Source organism: Diabrotica virgifera, chromosome 2 (genome assembly GCF_917563875.1).
Source record: "Diabrotica virgifera virgifera chromosome 2, PGI_DIABVI_V3a".
NCBI classification, from domain to species: Eukaryota; Metazoa; Arthropoda; class Insecta; order Coleoptera; family Chrysomelidae; genus Diabrotica; species Diabrotica virgifera.
Window position 1 is genome coordinate 56,852,845 of NC_065444.1, and position 24,075 is coordinate 56,876,919.

At 34.0% G+C, this 24,075-nt stretch overlaps 1 protein-coding gene across 4 annotated transcripts in view; it reads left to right on the top strand.

Moving 5' to 3' along the window:
- Positions 1 to 24,075, top strand: part of LOC114331494 (dynein heavy chain, cytoplasmic) — a 144,735-nt gene that overhangs the window by 88,733 nt on the left and 31,927 nt on the right. For all 4 annotated transcript variants that reach the window (XM_050643656.1, XM_050643658.1, XM_050643659.1 and 1 more), the window contains 10 exons: positions 3,020 to 3,749; positions 6,355 to 6,542; positions 7,281 to 7,776; positions 8,737 to 9,058; positions 10,654 to 10,994; positions 12,596 to 12,786; positions 13,336 to 13,665; positions 13,748 to 13,988; positions 20,647 to 20,845; positions 20,904 to 22,419. In XM_050643656.1, the coding sequence (XP_050499613.1) occupies positions 3,020 to 3,749; positions 6,355 to 6,542; positions 7,281 to 7,776; positions 8,737 to 9,058; positions 10,654 to 10,994; positions 12,596 to 12,786; positions 13,336 to 13,665; positions 13,748 to 13,988; positions 20,647 to 20,845; positions 20,904 to 22,419 (4,554 nt within the window). The remainder of the gene's footprint in view (positions 1 to 3,019; positions 3,750 to 6,354; positions 6,543 to 7,280; positions 7,777 to 8,736; positions 9,059 to 10,653; positions 10,995 to 12,595; positions 12,787 to 13,335; positions 13,666 to 13,747; positions 13,989 to 20,646; positions 20,846 to 20,903; positions 22,420 to 24,075) is intronic.

A 24,075-nucleotide genomic window follows, 5' to 3' on the forward strand; every position in this document is an offset into this window, starting at 1 on the left:
AATAATTTCTTGAACTTAATGGCAACCGAATGACTATACAGGGTATCCCTGAAAATAGTGCGTTCCTTAAAGGTATAGTTAAAAGGCACCATGTAGAGCAAAAAAGTCTTTATAACATTTTTTTCTAAACTCAACCGTTTGGCCAAAAAAACGAAAATACATTTTGGTATGCAAATTGAAATTTGACAACTATGTAGGTATACAAAATCTAAAGATAGACACAGTCACAATTCAAAAATAGTTGCCCCATGGGCCTTTAGTATTTAAATTAAACCCTGTCTTCCTCCTCAACAAACAAACAAATTCTTGTTTGGTTTGATTTTCACACATAATTATTTTTCAGGTGTCTACCTGCCTGATCTACATTTTTGGTGTCAATAACTTAAGTCACAAACAGTTCTTGTACAGTGATGTCAGATTAGTTAATTTTATGAAAATAAAAGTTCGCTTATATGGAGAACAATGTAACTTTTTTTTGGAAACGGTTAACTTTAGAAAAAAATGTTATAGGACTTTTTTCTTGTACATTGTGTATTATATCCATACCTTAAAGGAACGCACTATTTTCGGGGACACCCTTTATTTAAAACATGCTATAACAATATCATTGTTTTATAATAATAAAAATGTATACCATTTTTATTCACTTTTATCAATGTTTTACCATTTATGTCTCAAGTTCGAAGACACCAAAATTACCACCATGTTAGCGATTTTGGCAGGGGTAGAATTATTGCCTATAGAGAGATGGGCCTATAGAGAAATTAGCCGTCTTGTTAATTGTACGGCAATGACGACAACCGGTCAACTGAAGCGTCAAGATAGGCGCTTTAGACTACTGGCTCTGCAAGACCGTTTTGCGACTACGGGTTTGGAGTAGAAAGTAGACCTGTTACTATGCGTACACTATACCGTCGCATCTTTGGATTGGTTTCATTCCGCCCTCGACTAGTGCTTCTTTTGACTGCGGACCACTGTTATTAACGTTTGTTTGAATTTGTGCACAGAACGGCAGCATTGGGTGGCAGAATGCATAATAGTCGAAGGATGGTAAGACGCCGCCGTGGAGAGCGATGGGATATCTGATTTGCTGTTGAGGGGCATGTACACAGGACAATTGGAATAATGGTTTGGAGAGTTATTGCCTATGGCAGCCGATCATCACTTACGTTTATTCTAGGAAGTATGGCAGCTACGCGTTATGTTGATGATATATTACGAACAACTTTACTGCCTCATCTAGACAGCCGTCGACACGTTCTTTTTCAGCAAGACAACGCGCGTCTCTATATTGTTCATCGAACTATGGACATTTTTCAATAATCTGGTGTTAAAGTTTTGCCGTGGCCACCCCGTTCACCGGATTTAAATCCTATCAAACATGTGTGGCATAATATGATGAGAATGAGACTGTCAACTTTGCACCATCCTCCACAGACTCTGGCACAGTTAATCCATGTAGTTCAAATTGCTTGGAACGTGGAATTCCTAGACGTGTACAGGGGTGTATTCAGCTACGGGCTCGCCAAACACGTTATTAATTTTTTTTGATTACATGTTTAGCAAATTCTTGCCAACGCTATCGTTTCATTCTTGATGTAAATCTACCATGTTGTCAAAAAATTAACTTCAAGAAATTATTAATTCTGGGTGTACTGAGTATGGTACATTCCATGTCAAATCACTCAGGCAAAAAATTTTGGATCTCCGATTTGTCTGAAAATTGGTATATAGCTTCTGCGGGACGTAAAAATAAGATATTTAAGGTCAAAAAATCTTCTTTTTCTTTTTTTCTCAAAATGTTATTTTATGCGATTTTACAGTGATTTGGTGTTTATTTAAACAAATTTGCATTTTCTGTCGTAAAGTATCGATGAAAAACATAATATTTTAATAGAAAGGACTCAAAAATGTCAGTATATGGCATTATAACAAGTTATTTTGAATCAAAACAAGTTTTTGATCAAATTTTATAGTGTAAAAAACGTTAAAATACCGTTTTTTGCATTTTCCTCCATTCCCAAAATACATTATCATCGATTTGGCTGAAAATTTGCCCACAGATAGCCAAAAGATAGGACTTTAAGTGGTTAGAAGGATTTGAATTATATTACAATACCAAAAAAGTTACATGCAGTAATATCAGACTCAAAAGTATATATTAGTCCAGTCGGGATAGCATTTGACCTTGAATGCCGAGCTGCCCAAAATTTTATTTTTCTGATCTTTAGGGGAAATAGTAGCCTAAATTTAAAATCACGAATGAATTCCTCCGTTACGTTAGCAGCCATCTTGATTTTAAAGGAGAACCTGTTTTGCTCAATATCTCCGCCATTTTTAAATTTTCGACAAAAATGGTAGGAACTGAAATTGTTCCAAATACATCGTATTTACAATTATTACAATTTCTTTTTCACAATTTTTGTCGTGATGTCGATATTTTCGAGTTAATTGTACTTACAGTAGACGCCTATATTTTTGACTATAATATTGCATGTAACTTTTTTGGTATTGTAATATAATTCAAATCCTTCTCACCACTTAAAGTCCTATGTTTTGTCTATCTGTGGGCCAATTTTCAGCCAAATCGATTATGATGTATTTTGGGAATGGAGAAAAATGTATTTTAACGTTTTCTACACTATAAAATTTGATCAAAAGCTTGTTTTGAATCAAAGTAACTTGTTATAATGCCATATAATGACATTTTTGAGTCCCTTCTATTAAAATATTATGTTTCCCATTGATACTTTACGATAGAAAATGCAAATTTGTATAAATAAACACCAAACCACTGTAAAATCGCATAAAATAACATTTTGAGAAAAAAATAAGAAGAAAATTTTTTGACCTTAAATATCTTATTTTTACGTCCTGTAGAAGCTATATACCAATTTTCAGACAATTCGGAGGTCCAAAATTTTTTTTGCTCCAAAATTGAGTGATTTGAAATGGAATGGCCCGTATACATAAAAATATTGGAAAGAATATTGTTAAAGGAGGTTCTTACATTTTTTAGGTTCAAGACTTGAAATATGCGACACTAGCCACGGTTTCTCGTTGCGGTATGGTCTGGTTCTCTGAAGATGTCTTGTCAACTGACATGATTTTCGAAAACTATATTCTTCGTTTGAGGAATATCCCTCTGGAAGAAAGCGAAGATAGCGGCTTTGGCAAGAAAAACGACAAAGACGATATGCTTTCTCCCACTCTTCAACTACAAGTCGACGTTGTCAATCTACTACAACCATACTTATCACCCGATGGTCTAGTCGTACGTTGTCTGGAATATGCGATGGAACAAGAACATATTATGGACTTCACACGTCTTAGAGCACTCAGCTCGTTATTCTCTATGTTAAATCAAGCCGTAAGAAACGTTCTCCAATATAACCACATGCATCCCGACTTTCCATTAACCAATGATGTCTTAGACAAATATATTCCAAAATGTTTGATATATTCCATCCTTTGGAGTTTCGCTGGTGACGCCAAACTGAAGATTCGTTCTGATCTGGGAGATTTTATCAGATCTGTAACAACGGTACCGCTTCCTCCAGACAACAACATGCCTATAATCGACTACGAGGTCACCATCGAGGGAGAATGGTCGCTGTGGTCCAATAAAGTGCCACAAATTGAGATTGAGACGCACAAGGTTGCTTCACCTGATGTTGTAGTGCCCACTTTGGATACAGTAAGACATGAATCCTTGCTTTATACTTGGTTAGCCGAACATAAACCATTAGGTATGTATTTGTGAAGTAATTAATTATTTTTTGATAGTAATGTTATTGCAGTAAATAAAAGTGTAGATCGAAAGTAAACATTATTTAGTTGAAAGTTGAGAAATTTACTCTGAAGATATTTCTTTAAAAAATATTTAAATTAACATTACTTCAAGTTCCTTAAACTGCCTTATCTATTTTCCCTAGCTTTAGTAATTATATGGTTGTCCTGCTAATTTCCTAAATTCGGACTCACCACTTTCCGCTCGGTTCTTTTTTTCCTATTTTGTCTTGTTCCCCGCTTTATGATTTGTGGTATTAACCTTTTTTCGTATTAAGTGTAGAGGCATTTCAGTGGCCCTTTAGTTACCTGGAAGGGATCTGTCAATTGATTTGAACACGTACTTGCTCTTCTGTGTGAGTCGTGGTGGCTTGAATTAATTTTACTATTTTCCTTGGTATACCAAATTCTTGCATAAGTAAGTATATTTTATCTCTGTTTATGTTATCATTGTATATGACATTGGCTTGTCTATAAAGATTTGGTAGTCTGGCAATTTAATAACCGGTCTGGTGCTACAACATATTTTATAATCAAAAATTACATTACAAATTACTCCATAGAAATTTTACATTGTTGAAGCGGTGTTGGAAGTCAGCTTCTCGAGAATCTCCTTCGTTTTTGATTTCATTAATTCCACACTACCTTACCTTGTCCTCTTAAGCTCAGATTTTACCTTCTGAAATAAAAAAGTCACAGGGGGCGGGTCGGGCAAATATGATGGGTGATCTAATCATTCTATTTAGATCCTTTTGTTTTGGAATAAGAAGTTTTGGCACCATTTTCGCGCAAACTTACTACTTTTTGATTTATGCAAAATCTAACAAACACTTTTGTTTGCTGCTAATTACTAATATTTGGCTAAGAGTCCATTTAGACGACAATTTTTAAGGAATAATTTACTAAGTTTCTGGGTGGTATCGTCTGTTTTTAATGTCTAGGGTCATTTCACGTACTTACTCACACATACGTTTAACCCACTCAAAAACTTGTATGCGCGATAAAAGTGTCATACTTCGTATTTTACTATCAATATAGAACAAAATAGTCCAGAAAGCCACTGCGCATCCGTTAGGAAAAATATTCCGATTCGAATTTTTTGCACAATCTTACCCTTTTAACAAATTTGCATGTTGCCAGGTCCAAAAGTGGGTCAAAATTTTTTTAACTTTTTTTTGTTTTTGCTAAAATTATTTTTTTTGCATCGAACAAAGTTTTTTTTAAGTTTTTTGGATCATTTCAAACAGAAAAGGTCTTTAGTGACTTTTCTCTAAGGTTGGTAGTTTTTGACATATAAGCGATTAAAAATTTAAAAATTGCGAAATCGGCCATTTAACCCTCAGAAACTATGTGAAAAAATGAAAATTTCGATGTTGCAAAGGTAAGAAAATATTCTTTGAACATCGATTGATGATATCCCGAAGAGGTTTTTGCAATACAATATCGAAAACCCCGTTGTTTTTTAATTGCCAATTAAGCGGGCGCTTGATTGGCAACCGTTGCATGTATATGTAACATGCGTAAATATATATGTGCGGAAAAATATTTCAATTCAATTTTTTTTTCACCATCTTGCTTGAAAATATCCCCTCTTTTGTATGTTGCCAGGATCAAAAAGTCAAAAATTTATGTAAACGTTTGTTTTTTCCTAAAATTAATTTTTTGCATAGGACAAATTTTTTTCAATCAATCGATATTCTTAGAATATCTACGTACCTTGGTATCATTGAAATTTTCGGTGTTTCACATAGTTTTTGAGGGGTAAAATTGACCGATTTTGCAATTTTTAAATTTTCAATCGCTTATATCTCGAAAACTATCACATTTACAGAAAAGTAACTTAAGATACTTTCTATTTGAAATTATCCAAAAAAACCTAAAAAAAAATTGACTTTTTGATCCTGGCAACATACAAATTTGTTAAGAGGGAATATTTTCAAGGAAGATGGTGAAAAAAAATTGAATCGAAATATTTTTCCGCGCATATATTTACGCATGTTACATATACATGCAACGGTTGCCAATCATGTGCCCGCTTGATTGGCAATTAAAAAACAAAAGGGTTTTCGATATTGTATTGCAAAAAACTCTTCGGAATTTCATCAATCGACGTTCAAAGAATATCTTCTTACCTTGGCAACATCGAAATTTTCAGTTTTTCACATAGTTTCTGAGGGTTAAAAATGGCCGATTTCGCAATTTTTAAATTTTTAATCGCTTCTATGTCAAAAACTATCAACTTTAGAGAAAAGTCACTAAAGACCTTTTCTGTTTGAAATGGTCCAAAAAAACCTAAAAAAACTTTGTTCGATACAAAAATAATAATTTTAGGAAAAAAACAAAAAAAAACGTTTAAAAAAATGTTGACCCACTTTTGGACCTGGCAACATGCAAATTTGTTAAAAGGGGTCCTTTTTGAGTAAGATTGTGCAAAAAATCCGAATCAGAATATTTTTCCTAGAGGATGCGCAGTGGCTTTCTGGACTAAAATACTTTTATTGAGTACAAAACTTAATTTTAAATTTAGTTTATAATTTTAATTAAAATTATCTATTTTCCTTTTAGTATTATGCGGTCCACCTGGATCTGGTAAAACGATGACTCTATTCTCCGCTTTAAGGGCGTTACCTGATATGGAAGTGGTTGGCTTGAACTTTTCATCTGCTACAACTCCTGAATTGCTGCTGAAGACATTCGACCACTACTGTGAATACAGAAAAACGCCTAATGGTGTAGTTTTGTCCCCAATACAGGTAACATTTTTGTTTATTTTGTTTTATATGTAGATCCTTATTATCCTATTCACGAGACTTTTATTTTTTACGTTGAAAAAAGACGATTTTTAAATATTAAAAAAAAACTATTGTATTTATGGATATAATTTTTTTATACATTGTTAAGAAGGTTTTGAGGTATAAAAAAGGTTTTGTGCCATTGTAGAGGTCGTCTTCCAAAAGATGCATTTTAATTTGGAGACACTTTTTGCCTTTCTGTAACAATTTTTTTTAATTGGGTATTTTATAAACGGGATTCAATTTGAGACTTAAAACTAATAAATAAACGTTTAAAAAATTATTTTTTGACCACCAGATCCAGGCATTTGTTCCGATTTTAAAAGAGATTAATTTTCGATAAATTTCTTTCTAAAGTTTTAGAAAGTAACTGTGAAGTCCTCTAATATGCTTAAATAGTGTAAACACATACAAACACGTACATAAAAGAAGAAGCAGGTGAGACGTCACGCGCCGTGTTGTATACAAACGAGTTTTAGCTCAGGTAGATACAGTTATAAATACAGCTAAAATTTCGTTTCTATTTTGAATTTCTTAATAAAATTTTAGGACAGTATTTCAGTAGTACTAAGGAATGTTTTTACGTAAAAAAATCGACTTTTTGAAAGGGAAAGTCCCTTAAATTTTTTTCTACCTAGATTTATTTAGTGCCAATATTTATTTATTATCCGAAAGTATAAACATTTATTTATTTTTTAGTTGGGCAAATGGTTAGTTCTCTTCTGTGACGAAATAAATTTACCAGACATGGACAACTACGGCACACAACGTGTTATAATGTTCTTGCGTCAAATCGTGGAACAGAAAGGTTTTTACAGAGCCTCGGACCAATCCTGGGTCTCACTAGAACGTATCCAATTTGTCGGTGCCTGTAATCCTCCAACTGATCCCGGCAGAAAGCCTCTATCCCACCGATTCTTGCGACACGTTCCCGTCATTTATGTAGATTATCCCGGAGAGACATCTTTGAAACAGATCTACGGTACTTTCACCAGGGCTATGTTAAGATTGGCGCCTGGTCTGAAAGGTTATGCCGAACCATTGACTAATGCTATGGTGGAATTTTATTTGGCATCTCAAGATAGATTTACTCAAGATATGCAACCACATTATGTTTATTCTCCAAGAGAAATGACCAGATGGGTAAGAGGAATTTGTGAAGCAATAAGGCCTCTTGATAATCTTGCTGTGGAGGGTAAGTTAATTTTTTCTTTAAAAACGAGTAATTATTAGGGAACATCCATAATTTTCGAGATTTTTTTAAAATTCAATGTTATTTCTGGATCTTTTAAAGTTAGCTCTCCAAGTTTATTTACGAATGTATCCAAATCAGTATTACTATGTAGCTCATTAATATCCGCGTACTTTTTTCTCTCAATTCACTGTACAACTAATAATTAGCTTTATTAGGACAAAAGACAACACTTTTATCGGAAAAAATAAAAACCTTATTTTGTAAAAGGTATATGTATTTAAAATCCCTAAAAAGGGCTGTATCACAAAACGTTCCTATGCTTTCTTAACTTTTCAAAACTTTTATCGGAGTTCCGATGCTTTCTTAACTGCATCATATAATTCTTAATATTTATTTTGTTTTGATTCCAATGCCATTTCTTTTATTAAGTATAAATAGATACAATGTACTAACTAAATAGAATAGAATACTTTATTTCTATTCATTCTTGTAGAATTGTTTCACACAGAGTATTCAGTAAATAAGTGAACAGTTTAATATTCATTGCTTCCAGACGTTGTCCTGAGAAGAAGCGTTTGTTTAAAGACATAGAACAATGTTTTATTGTTTGTTAGTCTGTATAAAACTGCTATCAATATTATTAAGGCTGTGAGTGATAAAAACAAAATGAAAAGTATGCGATAAAAATAATATACTATTTTTTTTTTAATTCTAAAATAGGATATATTTTTTATATTCATGAACTTCAAACGACGTCGGATGTGCACTCATGGCCCCTCCCCCTGTCGTATACCGTCGTCATAAGCAAAGTCCCCCCTCCCCCTTTTCAACGACGTAGTTTATGGATGTTCCCTTATGTAAAATTGAGGTGCTGTGTGATAACTGGATCATCTAATAACATTATGGATAGAGAGACATGAAACTGTTATAGTTTGGAATTTATTTTTATTTTTTTTTTAGGTTTGGTAAGGCTTTGGGCTCATGAAGCTCTCCGTCTCTTCCAAGACAGATTAGTCGAAGACACAGAAAGACGTTGGACTAACGAAAACATTGATGCTGTAGCTTTAAAACACTTCCCATCAGCTAACTGCGAGAAAGCTTTGGAAAGACCCATTCTTTACAGCAATTGGTTATCCAAGGATTATGTACCTGTTGGAAGGGAACAACTAAGAGAATATGTAAAGGCCAGACTGAAGGTGTTCTATGAAGAAGAACTTGATGTTCCTTTGGTGTTGTTCGATGAGGTGTTGGACCATGTTTTAAGGATTGACAGAATATTCAGGTAAATAATATTGGAAAAATACTCACTTCTAATAGTATTTATGACTTAGCACTGAATTAAACTCTATCTATCTAATCAGCCCTAAACATCCATCCTTGGATATAGGCCTCCTCTTCCTTCTTCCATGCCTCTCTATCTTGGGCAATTTTCATCCATTTTGACCCAGTGTGCTTCTTCAGGTTATCTGACCATCGCATTTGTGGCCTTCCCCTTTTTCGTTTCTGGTTCCACGGTCTCTAATGTATAATCGTCTCAGTCCATCTTTCATCCTTCTGCCGTAGGGTGTGTCCGGCGAACTTCCATTTAAGCTTTGCTACTTGGGTTGAGACATCTTTCACTTTTGTTTTGTTACGGATCCATTCGTTTCTTTTCCTGTCTGATAGTTTTATGTTCAGCATTTGTCTTTCCATGGATATTTCTGTCTTTTCTATTTTTTCCATATTTTCTTTTGTAAACGTCCATGTCTGAGAGCCACATATAAGAACAGGGAGTATACAATGATTGAAGACTCTTGTTTTTAGATATTGCGGGTATTTTCTGTTCTTTAGAATATAAGACAGTTTTCCGAATGATGCCCAGGTAAATATTATTCTTTTCTCTATTTCTTCGGTCTGATTTTCTTTATTTAATCTAGTGATTTCTCCTAGATATATATACTCTTTTACTTGTTCTATTCTTGTTTGTGCCACTGTAATTATTAGTTCTTCTTGTTGATTGGTCATGGTTTTTGTTTTAATGTAATTCATCTTCATTCCTATCTTTGTCGCTTCTCTATCTAGTTCTTCCATCATTCTTTGTAGTTCTTCACTTCTTTCTGTTATTAATACAATATCATCTGCATATCGTAAGTGATTTAGATATTGCCCGTTTATGTTTATACCCAAGCCATCCCAGTGTAGTTGTTTGAACACATCTCCTAGCGCTTGGTTGAATAGCTTGGGCGAGATGGTATCTCCTTGTCTTACTCCTCGGTTTATTTTAATAGGCTCCGTTTGTTTCATTAGCTTAATAGTTGTTGTTGCCTTATTATATAATATTTGTAATTAAGTCGGTATATCTGTAGTCTATTCTGCTGTTTTGTAGCGAATTCTTTACTGTCCAGTGTTCCACACTATCAAATGCTTTTTCGAAGTAAATAAACGCCATGTATAGTGGGATATGATATTCGTTAGCTTTTTCGATTAATATCTTCATCGTTAAAAGGTGGTCACTTGTACTGAAGTTTTTTCTAAATCCGGCTTGTTCTCTTGCCTGGTATCCATCTAATTTAGTTGTTAATGTGTTTGTTAATATCTTGGTTAATAGTTTGTACATCACATTTAGTGAAGTTATGGGTCTGTAATTCTTTAGATCCTTATTATCTCCTTTCTTAAATAGTAACAGTGTTACTGCGTCGTTCCAAGTGTTGGGTGTTTGTTTTGTCATTAAAATTTTATTTATAAGTATGTACAAAACTTCTCTAGTTGTTTTCCCACCATTTTTTTAGCATTTCTACAGTTATCCCGTCTTTTCCTGGCGATTTATTATTCTTCGTCTCCTTGAGTGCTCTTTTTATCTCATGTTTTGGAATTAAACTCATGTTTTGTTATTTTCAGACAACCTCAAGGTCACTTACTACTGATCGGAGTTTCTGGTGCCGGAAAAACAACTCTGTCCAGATTTGTAGCCTGGATGAATGGTTTATCTATATTCCAAATTAAAGTACACAACAAATACACAGCGGAAGATTTCGATGAAGATCTAAGATCTGTTTTGAGAAGGAGTGGATGCAAACATGAAAAGATTGCTTTCATTTTGGACGAGTCCAATATGTTAGATTCCAGTTTCTTGGAAAGAATGAACACTCTACTAGCTAATGGTGAAGTTCCTGGACTTTTTGAAGGAGATGAATATACTACTCTTATGACTCAGTGTAAGGAAGGAGCTCAAAGGGAAGGTAAGCATGATTTGATACTTCAAATTCCGATCCTCTCTTTAACGCTTAAAAATTTGCGTTTCTTTCACTGTCACATGATTCCCAAACGTACTTCTTCTTTACGTGCCATATCAGAATTATCCGACGTTGGCGATCACCATTGCGAAGGCGTCTTGATCTTCTGCAACATGGAATAATACTTGTCCTGCATTTGATATCATTTTGAGTTCATTCACGAATGTTTTTTCACCAAGAAACTTGTTTTCTTCCTACTTTTCTATGGTCCTCTATTATTCCTTTAAGAATAATTTGTAGTATTTTATTGAAGGACTCCCAAAGTCTTATAGTACAAGGAAAAGTGGAGGGAAAGAGAGGGAAAGAAACTTTAATTGTTTCGTAATATTAGGCAATGGTGTGGTTCCACGGTAGAAGAATTATTTCACGCAACAGCTGATAGAGAAAGGCATGTAAACATGATGACGGCCAACGTCTGAATACGAACACGGCACCTAAAGGAGAAGGAGATGTAGTATTCTATATCGAATTCCCCTCACTAGATGTCCCAGATAACACATTTTCCGGTGTTTAACCGTCTTTGGCCGTTCTCTATCTTTGTTGACCGTCTTTAGTACTTCCTCATTAGTTTTTCTTGCTGTCCAAGATGGAAGGTATCTTCAGCATCCGTCTATGAATCCACATTCCCAATGCTGCAATTTTGTTAATGCTTGATACTTTCAGTGTCCACACTTTTGTACCTCACAAAAGTTCAGAGCAAACGTAGCACTTAACCATTCTTTGTCTTAATTCTAAACTGAGATGGATATTGCAAAGAATTAACTTCCCCGTTGATTTTTATTCCATATGGCTGTCTCTCAAGTGCCTTTTTAAATAACTGGTCCAAGTAAACATTTGTTCCGATGTGTGGGTTAACGGAATCAATTAGAAATAAGTTTAAACAACGAACAGTAATATTTATTTTATTTTTGGTTAAAAGGCGTGCTTATTCATCTCATAAGAGGGTTGTTTATTGTTTGAGGGCAGCGAGAGGGCGTCTGAACTGCCTGCCTGCCGTGACGATACTGCAGAGACCACAACACTATTATCATCATGTTTGTGGTTTTACAATATGGCTAGAAAATGCAATAAATTACTACATCTGGCGTTTTAAAAGCTCAGAAGCTTTCTGTAGTTTTAAGAAACGTGTTCGAATGCATTTCCAAAGTGCGTTATTGACATAAGGTCTGATAAGGTAATTAATTTATGGGGAATTCAGTTTGTTAAACTGAACACACCAAAAACATATGGTTAGGGATACATTTCGTTTCGTAAAACTTAACGGCCCTTCTTAGAATCTGATTGGTATATTAAATGCGAATTTTATATGACCCATATTATTTCGTTTTGAGAAAAGTTATTAAAAAATAAAATTAGCAAAAATAGTAATTAAAGCGTGTCGCCACACATTGAACAATGTCGGGGACAAAGTGCAACCTTGCCTGACTCCTCCTTGTATGGAGATTTCGTCAGTGTAGTTATCTCCCAAAAATACGTTTATTATTGTTAACGTATAAATATTATTGATTTTGTAAATATTTATTATAATGTTGCTTATTTTCCTAAAGGTTTAATGTTGGATTCAAATGACGAATTATACAAATGGTTTACACAGCAAGTAATGCGTAATCTGCATGTTGTCTTCACCATGAATCCCTCTACCGATGGTCTGAAAGATAGGGCTGCCACTTCTCCAGCTCTGTTCAACAGATGCGTCTTAAACTGGTTCGGTGACTGGTCAGATGGAGCTCTCTTCCAGGTTAGTGGTTTTAATCTTTTAAATATTCTATGCTTTGTTTTTAAACCAGGAGGAGTAAACTAAAAAGACAGATTCACACCCAAGAAAGTCACTACAAAAATCACTAAATACATCTTCTTTTTTGGTTGATCATATCGGCATTTGACGGTAATCCATAAATATTATATTATAATAATACGTCGCTAAAGAGTTCTAAAGACAACAATTTTTTATATAAAAGCAGACTAAAAATCTAAAAATTAAAGGAATAACGCAGAAAATACAAAAAGTCGATGATAGAATTTAATTAACCTATGAAATGCCAATACATAGTGTCAAAATTTTATAAATGTCATTAGTGTCAAAATTTGATAAAAGTGGAGTAAACTTGCCTGAGGTTGGACCAATTACAAACAAGCTTTACGGCGCGGGAAATTTGAATTACTCCTCTTGGTTTAAAAACAGACTATAATTAACTACATTCTGTTAATCTACATTAACGAAAGAAATATTGTTTATTAGAATACACTATTTTTAAATAATTATGAATTAACTTTTTTTTGTTAATAGGTTGGTAAAGAATTCACGAATCGTTTGGATCTTGAAAAACAAAGCTGGAGATGTCCAGACTTCTTCCCGGCTGCTTGCCATCACATCTCAGCGTCTCCTACTCATAGAGAAGCTGTCATCAATGCCTGTGTGTATGTACATCAGACTCTTCATAAAGCAAACAGTAGATTGGTTAAGAGAGGAAGCCGTACCATGGCGATCACTCCAAGACATTACTTAGATTTTATTCATCATCTCGTTAAACTGTACAATGAGAAACGGTCAGATCTGGAGGAGCAACAGTTGCATTTGAACGTTGGTCTGAATAAGATCGCCGAAACTGTAGAACAGGTATATATTTAAATCATTGACAGTAAATACGCGAATTTTTCAAGCTTGGTTGGTAGAAATTTCAATAATAAATTATTTTTAGGTTGAAGAAATGCAGAAGAGTTTGGCCGTCAAATCTCAGGAGCTACAGGCCAAAAATGAAGCTGCCAACGCTAAACTCAGGCAGATGGTGAAAGATCAACAAGAAGCTGAAAAGAAGAAGGTACAGAGTCAAGAGATTCAGCAGCAGTTGGCTGAACAAACAATTCACATTGAACAGAAACGGTCAGAAGTAATGGCTGATCTAGAACAGGTCGAACCTGCCGTTATTGAAGCCCAACTAGGTAAGCTATTTTCATTACTTTATTTCTCAAATCCTTCTTCTTCTTCATGTGCCCTGCTCGATTATCGAGCGTTGGCTATCAAATTGGCTATAGTAATTTTGTTGATGGCAGCTCGGAAAATTGATGCAGAGGATCTGTTAAACCATTCTCTCAGGTTTTTAAGCCATATTTAAATATTAAATATTCAAGTTTTCAATTTTTAACTGTTCTGACGACTTCCGTGACTTTTCCCATCCGGTGCAAAACAACTTCGTTACGAACTCTATCCACCCAGTTTATTCGTATTCTCCGGTATACCCAGATTTCAAAGGCTTCCAATTTCTTGAGAAGAGTATCTGTTAAAGTCCGACCTTCGACACCGTACAAAAGGGTAGAGAACACATAGCATCTCACTAATCTAATTTTAAGATTCAAAGTAATGTTGTTTCCACATAAAAGTTTCTTTATCTTAAAGAATGCAGCTCTGGCCTTCTCTATACGTATTCTAATTTCTTTGCTCATGTCATGTCAAAGTTCTCATTTATATTACAACCAAGGTAGGTGATACTGTTAGTTCCCTCTAATTGTTCACCATATGCTATTACTACTTCCGGTTGTATTTGCGTCTTACTGACAACCGTCACCTTGGTCTTTGCGGTGATTAGCTTGAGTCCATATTCATCACACGTTGTGGTAATCCTATTAATCAGATGTTGAAGTTCTTCATAATTGCTCGCAATTATCACCGTGTCATCCGCGTATCTCAAATTATTAATATTGACGCCATTAATTTTGATACCACATTGAGCATTATCGACTGCTTTATTGAAAACAAACTCAGAATAAATGTTAAATATTAGTGGGGACAAAATGCAGCCCTGCCTTACTCCTCTTCGTATTTGAACTTAAGACGTGTCCCGGCCAATCCTGATGTTTGCACGTTGATGCCAGTAAAGATTTTTGATAATGCGTAGGTCTTTATCATCAATACCCACTTTCTGAAAAATAGCAATCATTTCAGTATGTTTTACTCGATCAAAGGCCTTCTCAAAGTCAAAGAAACACATATAAACCGGATTTCCGACATCTCTGCATCTCTGTACCCATAACCTGAATACTAAACAATACTTCTCTGGTCCCAAGGTTATTGCGGAATCCAAACTGTGTATCACCAAGCTGTTCTTCTATTTTTTGGTACATCCTAGAGTGCAAAATTCGTAGAAATATCTTAAAACATGACTCATTAAGCAAATGGTTCTGTAGTCACTACATCTTTTCGCGTTTGCTTTTTTAGGTATCGTCACAAAAGTCGACAGCAGCTAATCCGTTGGTATACAGGGTGTCCCCCAAAATAGTGCGTTTCTTTAAGGTATAGATATAATACACAATTTAGAACAAAAAAGTCCTATAACATTTTTTTCTAAAGTTAACCGTTTCCAAGAAAAAAATTACATTGTTCTCCATATAAGTGAATTTTTATTTTCATAAATTTAAATGACATGGCAACGTAGTCTAGAAGAACTTGCTGTGACTGTGGAAATTTAACCTAATAACCCTTTGTTTATTTACTTTGAGGTGTGATTTTTGGGGTTGTTGACATCGTAGGTACCTATCTGCAAAATAATGGATATGGGTTTTGTTGATATTTACATTATTTTACCTACCAGATGCAACTGACCTACAAACCTACTTTTTTAATCTTTAAATTTTTGAGTTGCGCGTTGTTGCCAGACTTCAATTTGTATATCAAAATGTATTTTCGTTTTTTAGTCAAACGGATCAATTTAGAAAAAAATGTTATAAAACTTTTTACTCTACATTGTGCCTTCTACCTATACCTTTAAGGAACCCACTATTTTCGTGGACACCCTGTGTAATAGCCAGTTTGATAAACTTTATTAAAAAGATGAAGGAGAGATCTTTTACCTGAACTTTCGAAGAGCTTTATTATTTCACTCGGTATTTCGTCCGGTCCCGTCGCTTTCCTGGTCTTTGCGAATCTAGTTGCTTGTTCAATTTCGTCCATAGTTATCCCAGGTCCTGTAACTACTTCGGTAATTTCAAGCTCGGGCCTTTCATCATTAAACAGTTCCTCAATGTAGTCTTTCCATCTGTCTATTTTATCCAAATTAGTGATAATCAGTTTTCCGACTCTGTCAACAATGTTATTTGCAAGTTTTTTGTTCTGACCGGTGAGTTCTTTTATTTTTTTATACATATTAAATGAATCATTGGCGAATGGATTTAGTGTTCGCAGTCATATAAACCCAAACAAACAACAATAAATGAATCATATTTTCTCTGCAACTCTTCAATTTCTAAACATTTGTTTTCAAAGTGTGTTTCTTTTGCCGCTCGTATTTTAGTCCTTATCTCTTTATTAATGCGTTAATACATTTCGATGTTCTGGTTCTTAAATTTTGCGCCTTTTTCCAACAAATTCAAAATCTCATCGTTCATCCACTATTGCTTCTTTTGATTTTTCTCTTTCAAGTTTGGAGTTAAGTTGCTTATAATCGTTTTGATTTGATTCCAATGATCCTCGATGGATTCTTGTTGTTAGCTATTCTCAAATCATTGAAAAGATTTTTTATTCTATTTTAATTGAAGTTAGCAATGCCAGAATGAAGTAATGCTATTAAAAAGTACGTCTTCTTCTTCTTAGCCTTCTATCGATTATGTTTGGACATAGGCCTTTCCCAACACCTTTTATCGGTCCCTATCCTGAGCAACATACTTCCAATTTGTTCCGGTAATCCTTTCATATCATCAACCCATGCATCAACCCATCTCATCTGTAGTCTTCCTCTTGGTAGTTTACTTTCGTAAGGTATCCAATGTTGTATTACGGCGTTCGAACATTGGTCTTTTTGTCTAGTATTGTAACCTGCGAAGCTTCATTTGCTTCCATATAAATAACATTGCTCTTTCCATTGCCCTTTCTGTTTTGACAAGTTTATTCATATTTACCTTAATTAAGGTTCAGGTTTGATATCTACAGGATAATTCTACATGAAAAAATAATGACAGTTTGCTCTATAAACGTATGTCCGTAAATGTTTAGTTTCCAAGATACGAGGTGTTGGCAAATTTTTTTATTGCTCTAAGATCGTTTGAACTATGAAAATTAAATTTGGTCGGTTTTAAGAGGTAGTTATTGCGCATTTTTTATATACAAATACCATTTTTGTATTTATCATTGGCGCGCCTACGGGTAATGGCCTGGATTTTTTAAAAGAAAAGAATAGTACGCCGCTGAGATATTTCAAATTAAAAATTATTTTTGTATTCAACATTTAATTTATGATAAAGAACATTTCTTGTCTTTTTTTCATATGGTGCACCGTTTTTATGCAAAAAGATAAAACATCTTTGCGCGTATTTGTTATTTATTAATACCTTATCAAGGACTCTCCAATATAATAATGCCAAACTAGAACAACAATGTGCAATGCTACAACATTTATATTCACCATTGGCGCGCGTACGGGTAATGGTCCGAATTTTTTAAAGAAAAAATTAGTACCCCACTGAGATACGTCAAATTAAAAATCATTTTTGAATTCCTCGTTCAATTTACGACAAAAAATTGTTTGTCTTTTTTTTCATATGAGGCGCCGTTTTTATGTAAAAAAATAAAATATCTAAACGTTTACAAAGTATTTGAAATATACTCCAGTCAATGGGAGCAAAAATAGGATATTACCTCAGAATTCTATCCTACTGTATGGATTTTAATGAAATTTTGGGAATAGCCTCTAATTATCTCCTAATTCAAAGTCTACCCTATGCCGATGTGTGCTTTTATCTTGGGGGTGGTTCCCACCCCTTCTCGTGGGTACAAAATTTCTTGGTTAAAATAACCACGGAAGTGGCTAGAGAACTTAATTGTAAGCAAAAACTGTTCTATAATTTTTTTTTGAAAACTAAATATTTTTTGAGATATTCGTGGTTGAAAATTGGCCATTTTCATTGAAACATAACACCTTTTCGAACGGTTTTTTGCAAATATCTTATGCATCTAACTAAAAAAAACTATATAAAACATTTTTGTAGCTTATAAAAAACCAAAGAGACTAGTTCCTTCATATATCTTCTAGTTATAATATAAAAAGAGATATGGTAGGCGAAAATAGTTTGTTTTTTTGGTGCATGCTCAAATCGTTGTATTCAACTTGGAATAATAGACAAACGGTCGATTTTAGGTGTATAATGTTACCAACACCTTTTGTAGTGCTTAAGATCTTTAAAATGAGCAATATTAAAGGTATATTGCATTCAAACTAAGCGAGATATGCTGCAAAAAAATTGATGACTAATGTATTTTAAGAAAAAATGAGAAGTATATTTAACCTCTCATCCACCAGAATTTTAGTGCATCATTTTACTTCTACAATACCTTTTATTATAGTATTATGGACGGGTTCAAAAAGTTGGACAGGTTTAAAATGAATGGTTTTTGAAAAAAAATAAAATCAATTTATAGAGCGCATTTTTAGATTTCCTTAAAAATCTTCCTTTTTCTCCATGTAACCTGAAGAGATACAATAATGAAAAATAAAAAGGAAATTTTTATCTGAAAAAACCCTACATTTTTGTGTGGTATCTTTTTTTCGTATCTCTTATCTTTTCGAGTTAGATGGAGAAAAAGGAAGATTCTTAAGCAAATTTAAAAATGCGCTCTATAATTTGATCTTATTTTTTTCAAAAACTATCCATTTTAAACCCGTCCAACTTTTTGAATATAGAAATAACACTATAATAAAAAGTATTGTAGAAGGAAAACGATGTATTTAAATTCTGATGGATGAGGGGCTAAATGTACTTCACATTTTTTTTTATTCCATTAGTCATCAATTTTTTTTGCAGCATATCTCGCTTACTTTGAATGTAATCGACATTTAATGTGGCTCATTCTAAAGGTTTTTTCAATTATTACAAAAGGTATTGGTAGCATTATACAACTAAAATCGACCGTTTCTCTTTTATTTCAAGTTGAATACACCGATTTCAGCATGCACCAAAAAACAAACTCTTCTCACCTACCATATCTCTTTTTGTAATATAACTAGAAGATATATGAAGGAACGAATCTCTTTTTTTTTAAAGCTACAAAAATCTTTTGTACAATTTTTTTCGTTAGATGCATAGATTTTAAGGTATTAGCAAAAAAACCGCCCGAAAAGGTGTAATTTTACAATGAAGACGGCCAATTTTCAACCACAAATAACTCAAAAATTATTGATTTCTCAAAAAAATTATTGAACAGTTTTTACTTAGAATTAGGTTCTCTAGCCACTTCCGTGGTTATTTTAACCAATAAATTTTACACCCCCGAGAAGGGGTGGGAACCACCCCTAAGATAAAAGCGCACATCGACATAGGGTAGACTTTGTTTCTTGAGCTATTCTCTACTTATTGTGAAAATATCAAGTAAATCGATGTAGTAGGCTGGAATTCGGAGCCAAATAACCTCATTGACTTCCCTAATAAGTTTCTATGCATATGGAATCTACCTCGAATAATTTGTAAACGTTAAGATGTTTTATTTTTTTTGTATAAAAACGGCGCCGCATATGAAAAAAAGACAAGAATTATTTTTGTCGTAAATTAACGAGGAATTCAAAAATGATTTTTAATTTGACGTTTCTCAGTGGCGTACTATTTTTTTTTTCTTTAAAAAATTCAGACCATTACCTGTACGGTCGCCAATGGTGAATATAAAATTATTCTGTGACCTTTAAAGGAGGTAATTTTGAACATTTGTTGTAGCTTTGCACCTAGTTAAAATCTTTTTAGTAATATTTTCTGTTATTGTTCTACTTTGTTATTATTATATTGGAGAGTTCTTGATAATGTATTAAGAAATGAAAAATACGCTCGAATATGTTTTATTTTTTCGCATAAAAACGGTGCACCATAGGAAAAAAAACAAGAAAGGTTCTTTTTCATAAATTAAACGTGGAATACAAAAATAATTTTTAATTTGAAATATATCAGTGTCGTACCTTTTTTTCTTTAAAAAAATTCAGACCATTACCTGTAGGTACGCCAATGATGAATATAAAATTGTTATTTGTTTGCCAAAAAATGCGCAATAACTACCTCTTGAAGCCGCCAAATGTAATTTTCATATCTCAACCGGTCTTAGAGCAATAAAAAAATTGGCAGTTTGAAATAAAAATTTCAACATCCTGTATCTCGGAAAAAAAGCATTTGCGGACATACGTTTATCGAGCAAACTGCCATTATTTTTTCATGTAGAATTATCCCTTAAAGTGTTTCATACTTATTTACTAACACCCTGTATATGTCATGATAGGAAGGATATACTGGTTGAATACATTGCTCCTCAAGATTTCCGCATTTAAATTATCTTTGTCAACGATCTAGTGAATCACTGAATTAACTTGAATACAATATTTCAGGGAGAATTTAGAATCTGCTTTACATTTTACTAACCCTCTACTTGTCCCACATGTTGAAAATTATGATGATACGACGTACACCCTTAAGAGAAAAAGAGTTCCAAAAGAAACTCCGTTAGAGCAGATATTCTTTGTAAACTTTTTTCTAAAGTATCAGAGCATGCTTTCTTAGGAACCTCTTTGCTTGGATATACTGTTGCATAATCAAATATTTTTTTGTTGGATTATACTTACGTACTTTTTATTTTTAGCTGTAAAATCCATCAAAAAACAACAATTGGTAGAAATCCGTACTATGGCTAACCCACCAGCTCTTGTGAAGTTGGCTTTGGAATCCATTTGTTTACTGCTCGGTGAAAATGCTAGCGACTGGAAGTCGATTCGTGCTGTAATTATGAGAGATAACTTCATCAACACCGTGGTTAACAACTTCAACACTGAAGATATTAGGTAAGAATCATTTAAAAAATGCTGTCTTAACATTAATCATTACATTTTCCAATTTTAGTGATGATGTAAGGGAAAAAATGAAGAACCGCTACCTTAGCAATCCAGATTACAACATTGATAAGATCTACCACGCCAGTAACGCTTGCGGTCCACTTGTCAAATGGGCTTGTGCGCAAGTTCAATACGCAGACATGCTCAAAAAGGTCGAGCCTCTCCGTGAAGAGCTCAAATCTCTAGAACAACAAGCTGAAACCAACCAAAAGAGAGGCGAAGATGTTAAAGCACTCATTAGCCAATTGGAACAGAGTATCGCTGCTTATAAAGAAGAATATGCACAACTTATAGCTCAGGCGCAGGCTATAAAGACTGATTTGGAAAATGTACAAGCTAAAGTAGACAGGTCAATAGCTCTTCTGAAATCTCTGGTCATCGAAAGGGAAAGATGGGAAGCCAGCAGTGAGACTTTCAGATCCCAAATGTCTACCATCATCGGTGACGTTCTTCTATCGGCTGCATTTATAGCATACGGCGGTTACTTTGATCAGCATTACCGTCAAAATCTGTTTAGCACTTGGTGTCAGCATTTAACTCAGGCCAGCATCCAATATCGAGCAGATATCGCTAGAACGGAATATCTGTCCAATCCAGATGAAAGACTTAGATGGCAAGCTAATGCTTTACCAACGGATGATTTGTGTACTGAGAACGCAATTATGTTGAAGAGGTTCAACAGATATCCTCTTATTATCGATCCTTCGGGTCAAGCTACTGAATTTATAATGAACGAATTCAAGGATAAGAAGATTACCAAGACTAGTTTCTTGGATGACTCTTTCAGAAAGAATTTAGAATCTGCTTTGCGGTTTGGTAACCCTCTTCTTGTCCAAGACGTTGAAAATTATGATGCTATTCTTAATCCAGTACTCAACAGAGAACTGAGGAGAACTGGAGGTCGTGTCTTGATCACTTTAGGTGACCAAGACATCGATTTGTCACCATCGTTTGTTATCTTCTTATCAACTAGAGATCCTACTGTAGAATTCCCGCCTGATATATGCTCTAGAGTTACGTTTGTTAATTTCACAGTTACTAGAAGTTCCCTCCAGAGCCAGTGCTTGAACCAAGTGCTTAAAGCTGAAAGACCAGACATTGATGCTAAGCGTTCAGATTTATTAAAACTACAAGGAGAATTCCACTTAAGATTAAGACAGCTAGAAAAGTCTCTGTTACAAGCTTTGAACGATGCAAAGGGTAAAATCTTGGACGATGACAGTGTTATCACAACTCTAGAAACCCTGAAACAAGAAGCAGCAGAAATTGGTCAGAAAGTCGAAGAAACCGATAAGGTTATTTCTGAAATTGAAACGGTATCTCAACAATATCTACCGTTATCACAGGCTTGCAGTAATACCTACTTCACCATGGACAGTCTTAACCAAGTTCATTTCTTGTATCAATATTCACTCAAGATGTTCTTGGATGTTTTTGCCACTGTTTTGCATAATAACTCTCAGCTGGATGGAATCAGCGATTACCAAGCTAGATTGAACCTCATCACATCAAATTTATTCTCTGTAAGTACATCAAATTATAATTTAAAGTTTAATGTGAGATTTTCTTAAAAAACTTTATATTGTCAACAATATTTTTTTCATAGTTTATCATGTGAACGACTACTTTATAGTGGGAACGACTTTACAGATACTCCAAAATTTTAATTGAGAAATAGATATGCTGAAAAAAATACTTAAAGTAATAAAACATTTATTTTGAAGTAAAATATATTAAAATTCGCAAAAAAATGAAGCATTATTTTCTTATTTATTCTTACTGTCATGTGATATTCGTAAGATTATTTTTTAATACTTACATATAAAATTCAAGTCTTTATATAAAAACAGTCAGTGACATTGATCCCAATTAATGTGACACACATTTTTCAACCAAGTGAAAAGCACAGTTTAGCAAATATTTAGATGAAGATATTAATAAAATATTAGTTAATTTATTTATAAATATTTTAAATTTATTCATGAAATAATCTTACCGAAGTAAATCGATCGCTTAAATTTGCCTATTTGTGTTCTCGTGGCAATTTGACATTAGATGCAGAACTAAAAGTATATTATGGATATTTTCTTAAATGTGACAGTTGTCAAAACTAGGAAACTGGTTGCAATTAAACAGAAATAATCTACTTAAAAAAAATTCTCACTGTAATTTTCTACAGTAGAAAATTACCGATGAAATAATAATCTGATTGGACAGAATTAAACACTTGATCAAAAATCTTACTATACGATTGGAAGTTAAAACCATTAAAAAATAATCCTATTTAAATTTACTTACTATAAGCCCCCCTCTTTCTGTTAATTTTACTTTTGAGTCAATTGGTTTGGGATTGTAAAGAATCCCTCAAGAAGCTGGCGGAACGCAACAATTTGGATGTGGATGCCATGTCACAAGGGAATTGCAGGAAATGAGGAAGCTGATAGCCTCGCAAAAGAAGGGGCTAATATCCCATTCCAGAACCCTTCTATGGACTATCGAAAAGCCACATCAGAGAGGAACTCCGGACCTGGAAACTCGATCAACTACAACTATATTCGTCTAACACACCAGGACAAAGGCACATAAAAAGGCTCATAAAATTGTCGCCTACTGCAACAAACCACCTTCTCGAAATGAGTAAGAAATGATATAGAAATGGTCACTTTCCTTCTCACTGGTCACTACCCTCTGAGATATCATCTGAAAAAATGGGCAAATCAGATATTGAGAACTGTCGTTTCTGTGACAACGAAAAAGAAACGTCAGAACACATACTATGTAACTGCATAGCACTGTTCTGTAAACGACTAAAATTCCTAGAGGAGGTCAGTATAGCGCCCTCTGACAGGAAAAAGTCACCTAGAAGGCTAATCAACTTTATCAGTTTATCAGAAGTAATTAGCTCAAAGAAGAATTTGGAGACTTTTAATATTTTCTGACCGAATTACTGTATCGTCCACGTATCTAATTACATTAATCAACTTTATCAGTTTATCAGAAGTAATTAGCTCAAAGAAGAATTTGGAGACTTTTAATATTTTCTGACCGAATTACTGTATCGTCCACGTATCTAATTACATTAAGTAGTTCCTCGTTGATTTTTATTCCATATGGTTGTTTCTCAAGATAATTTTTAAATAACTGGTCCGAGTAAACATTGAACAATGTTAGGAACAGAA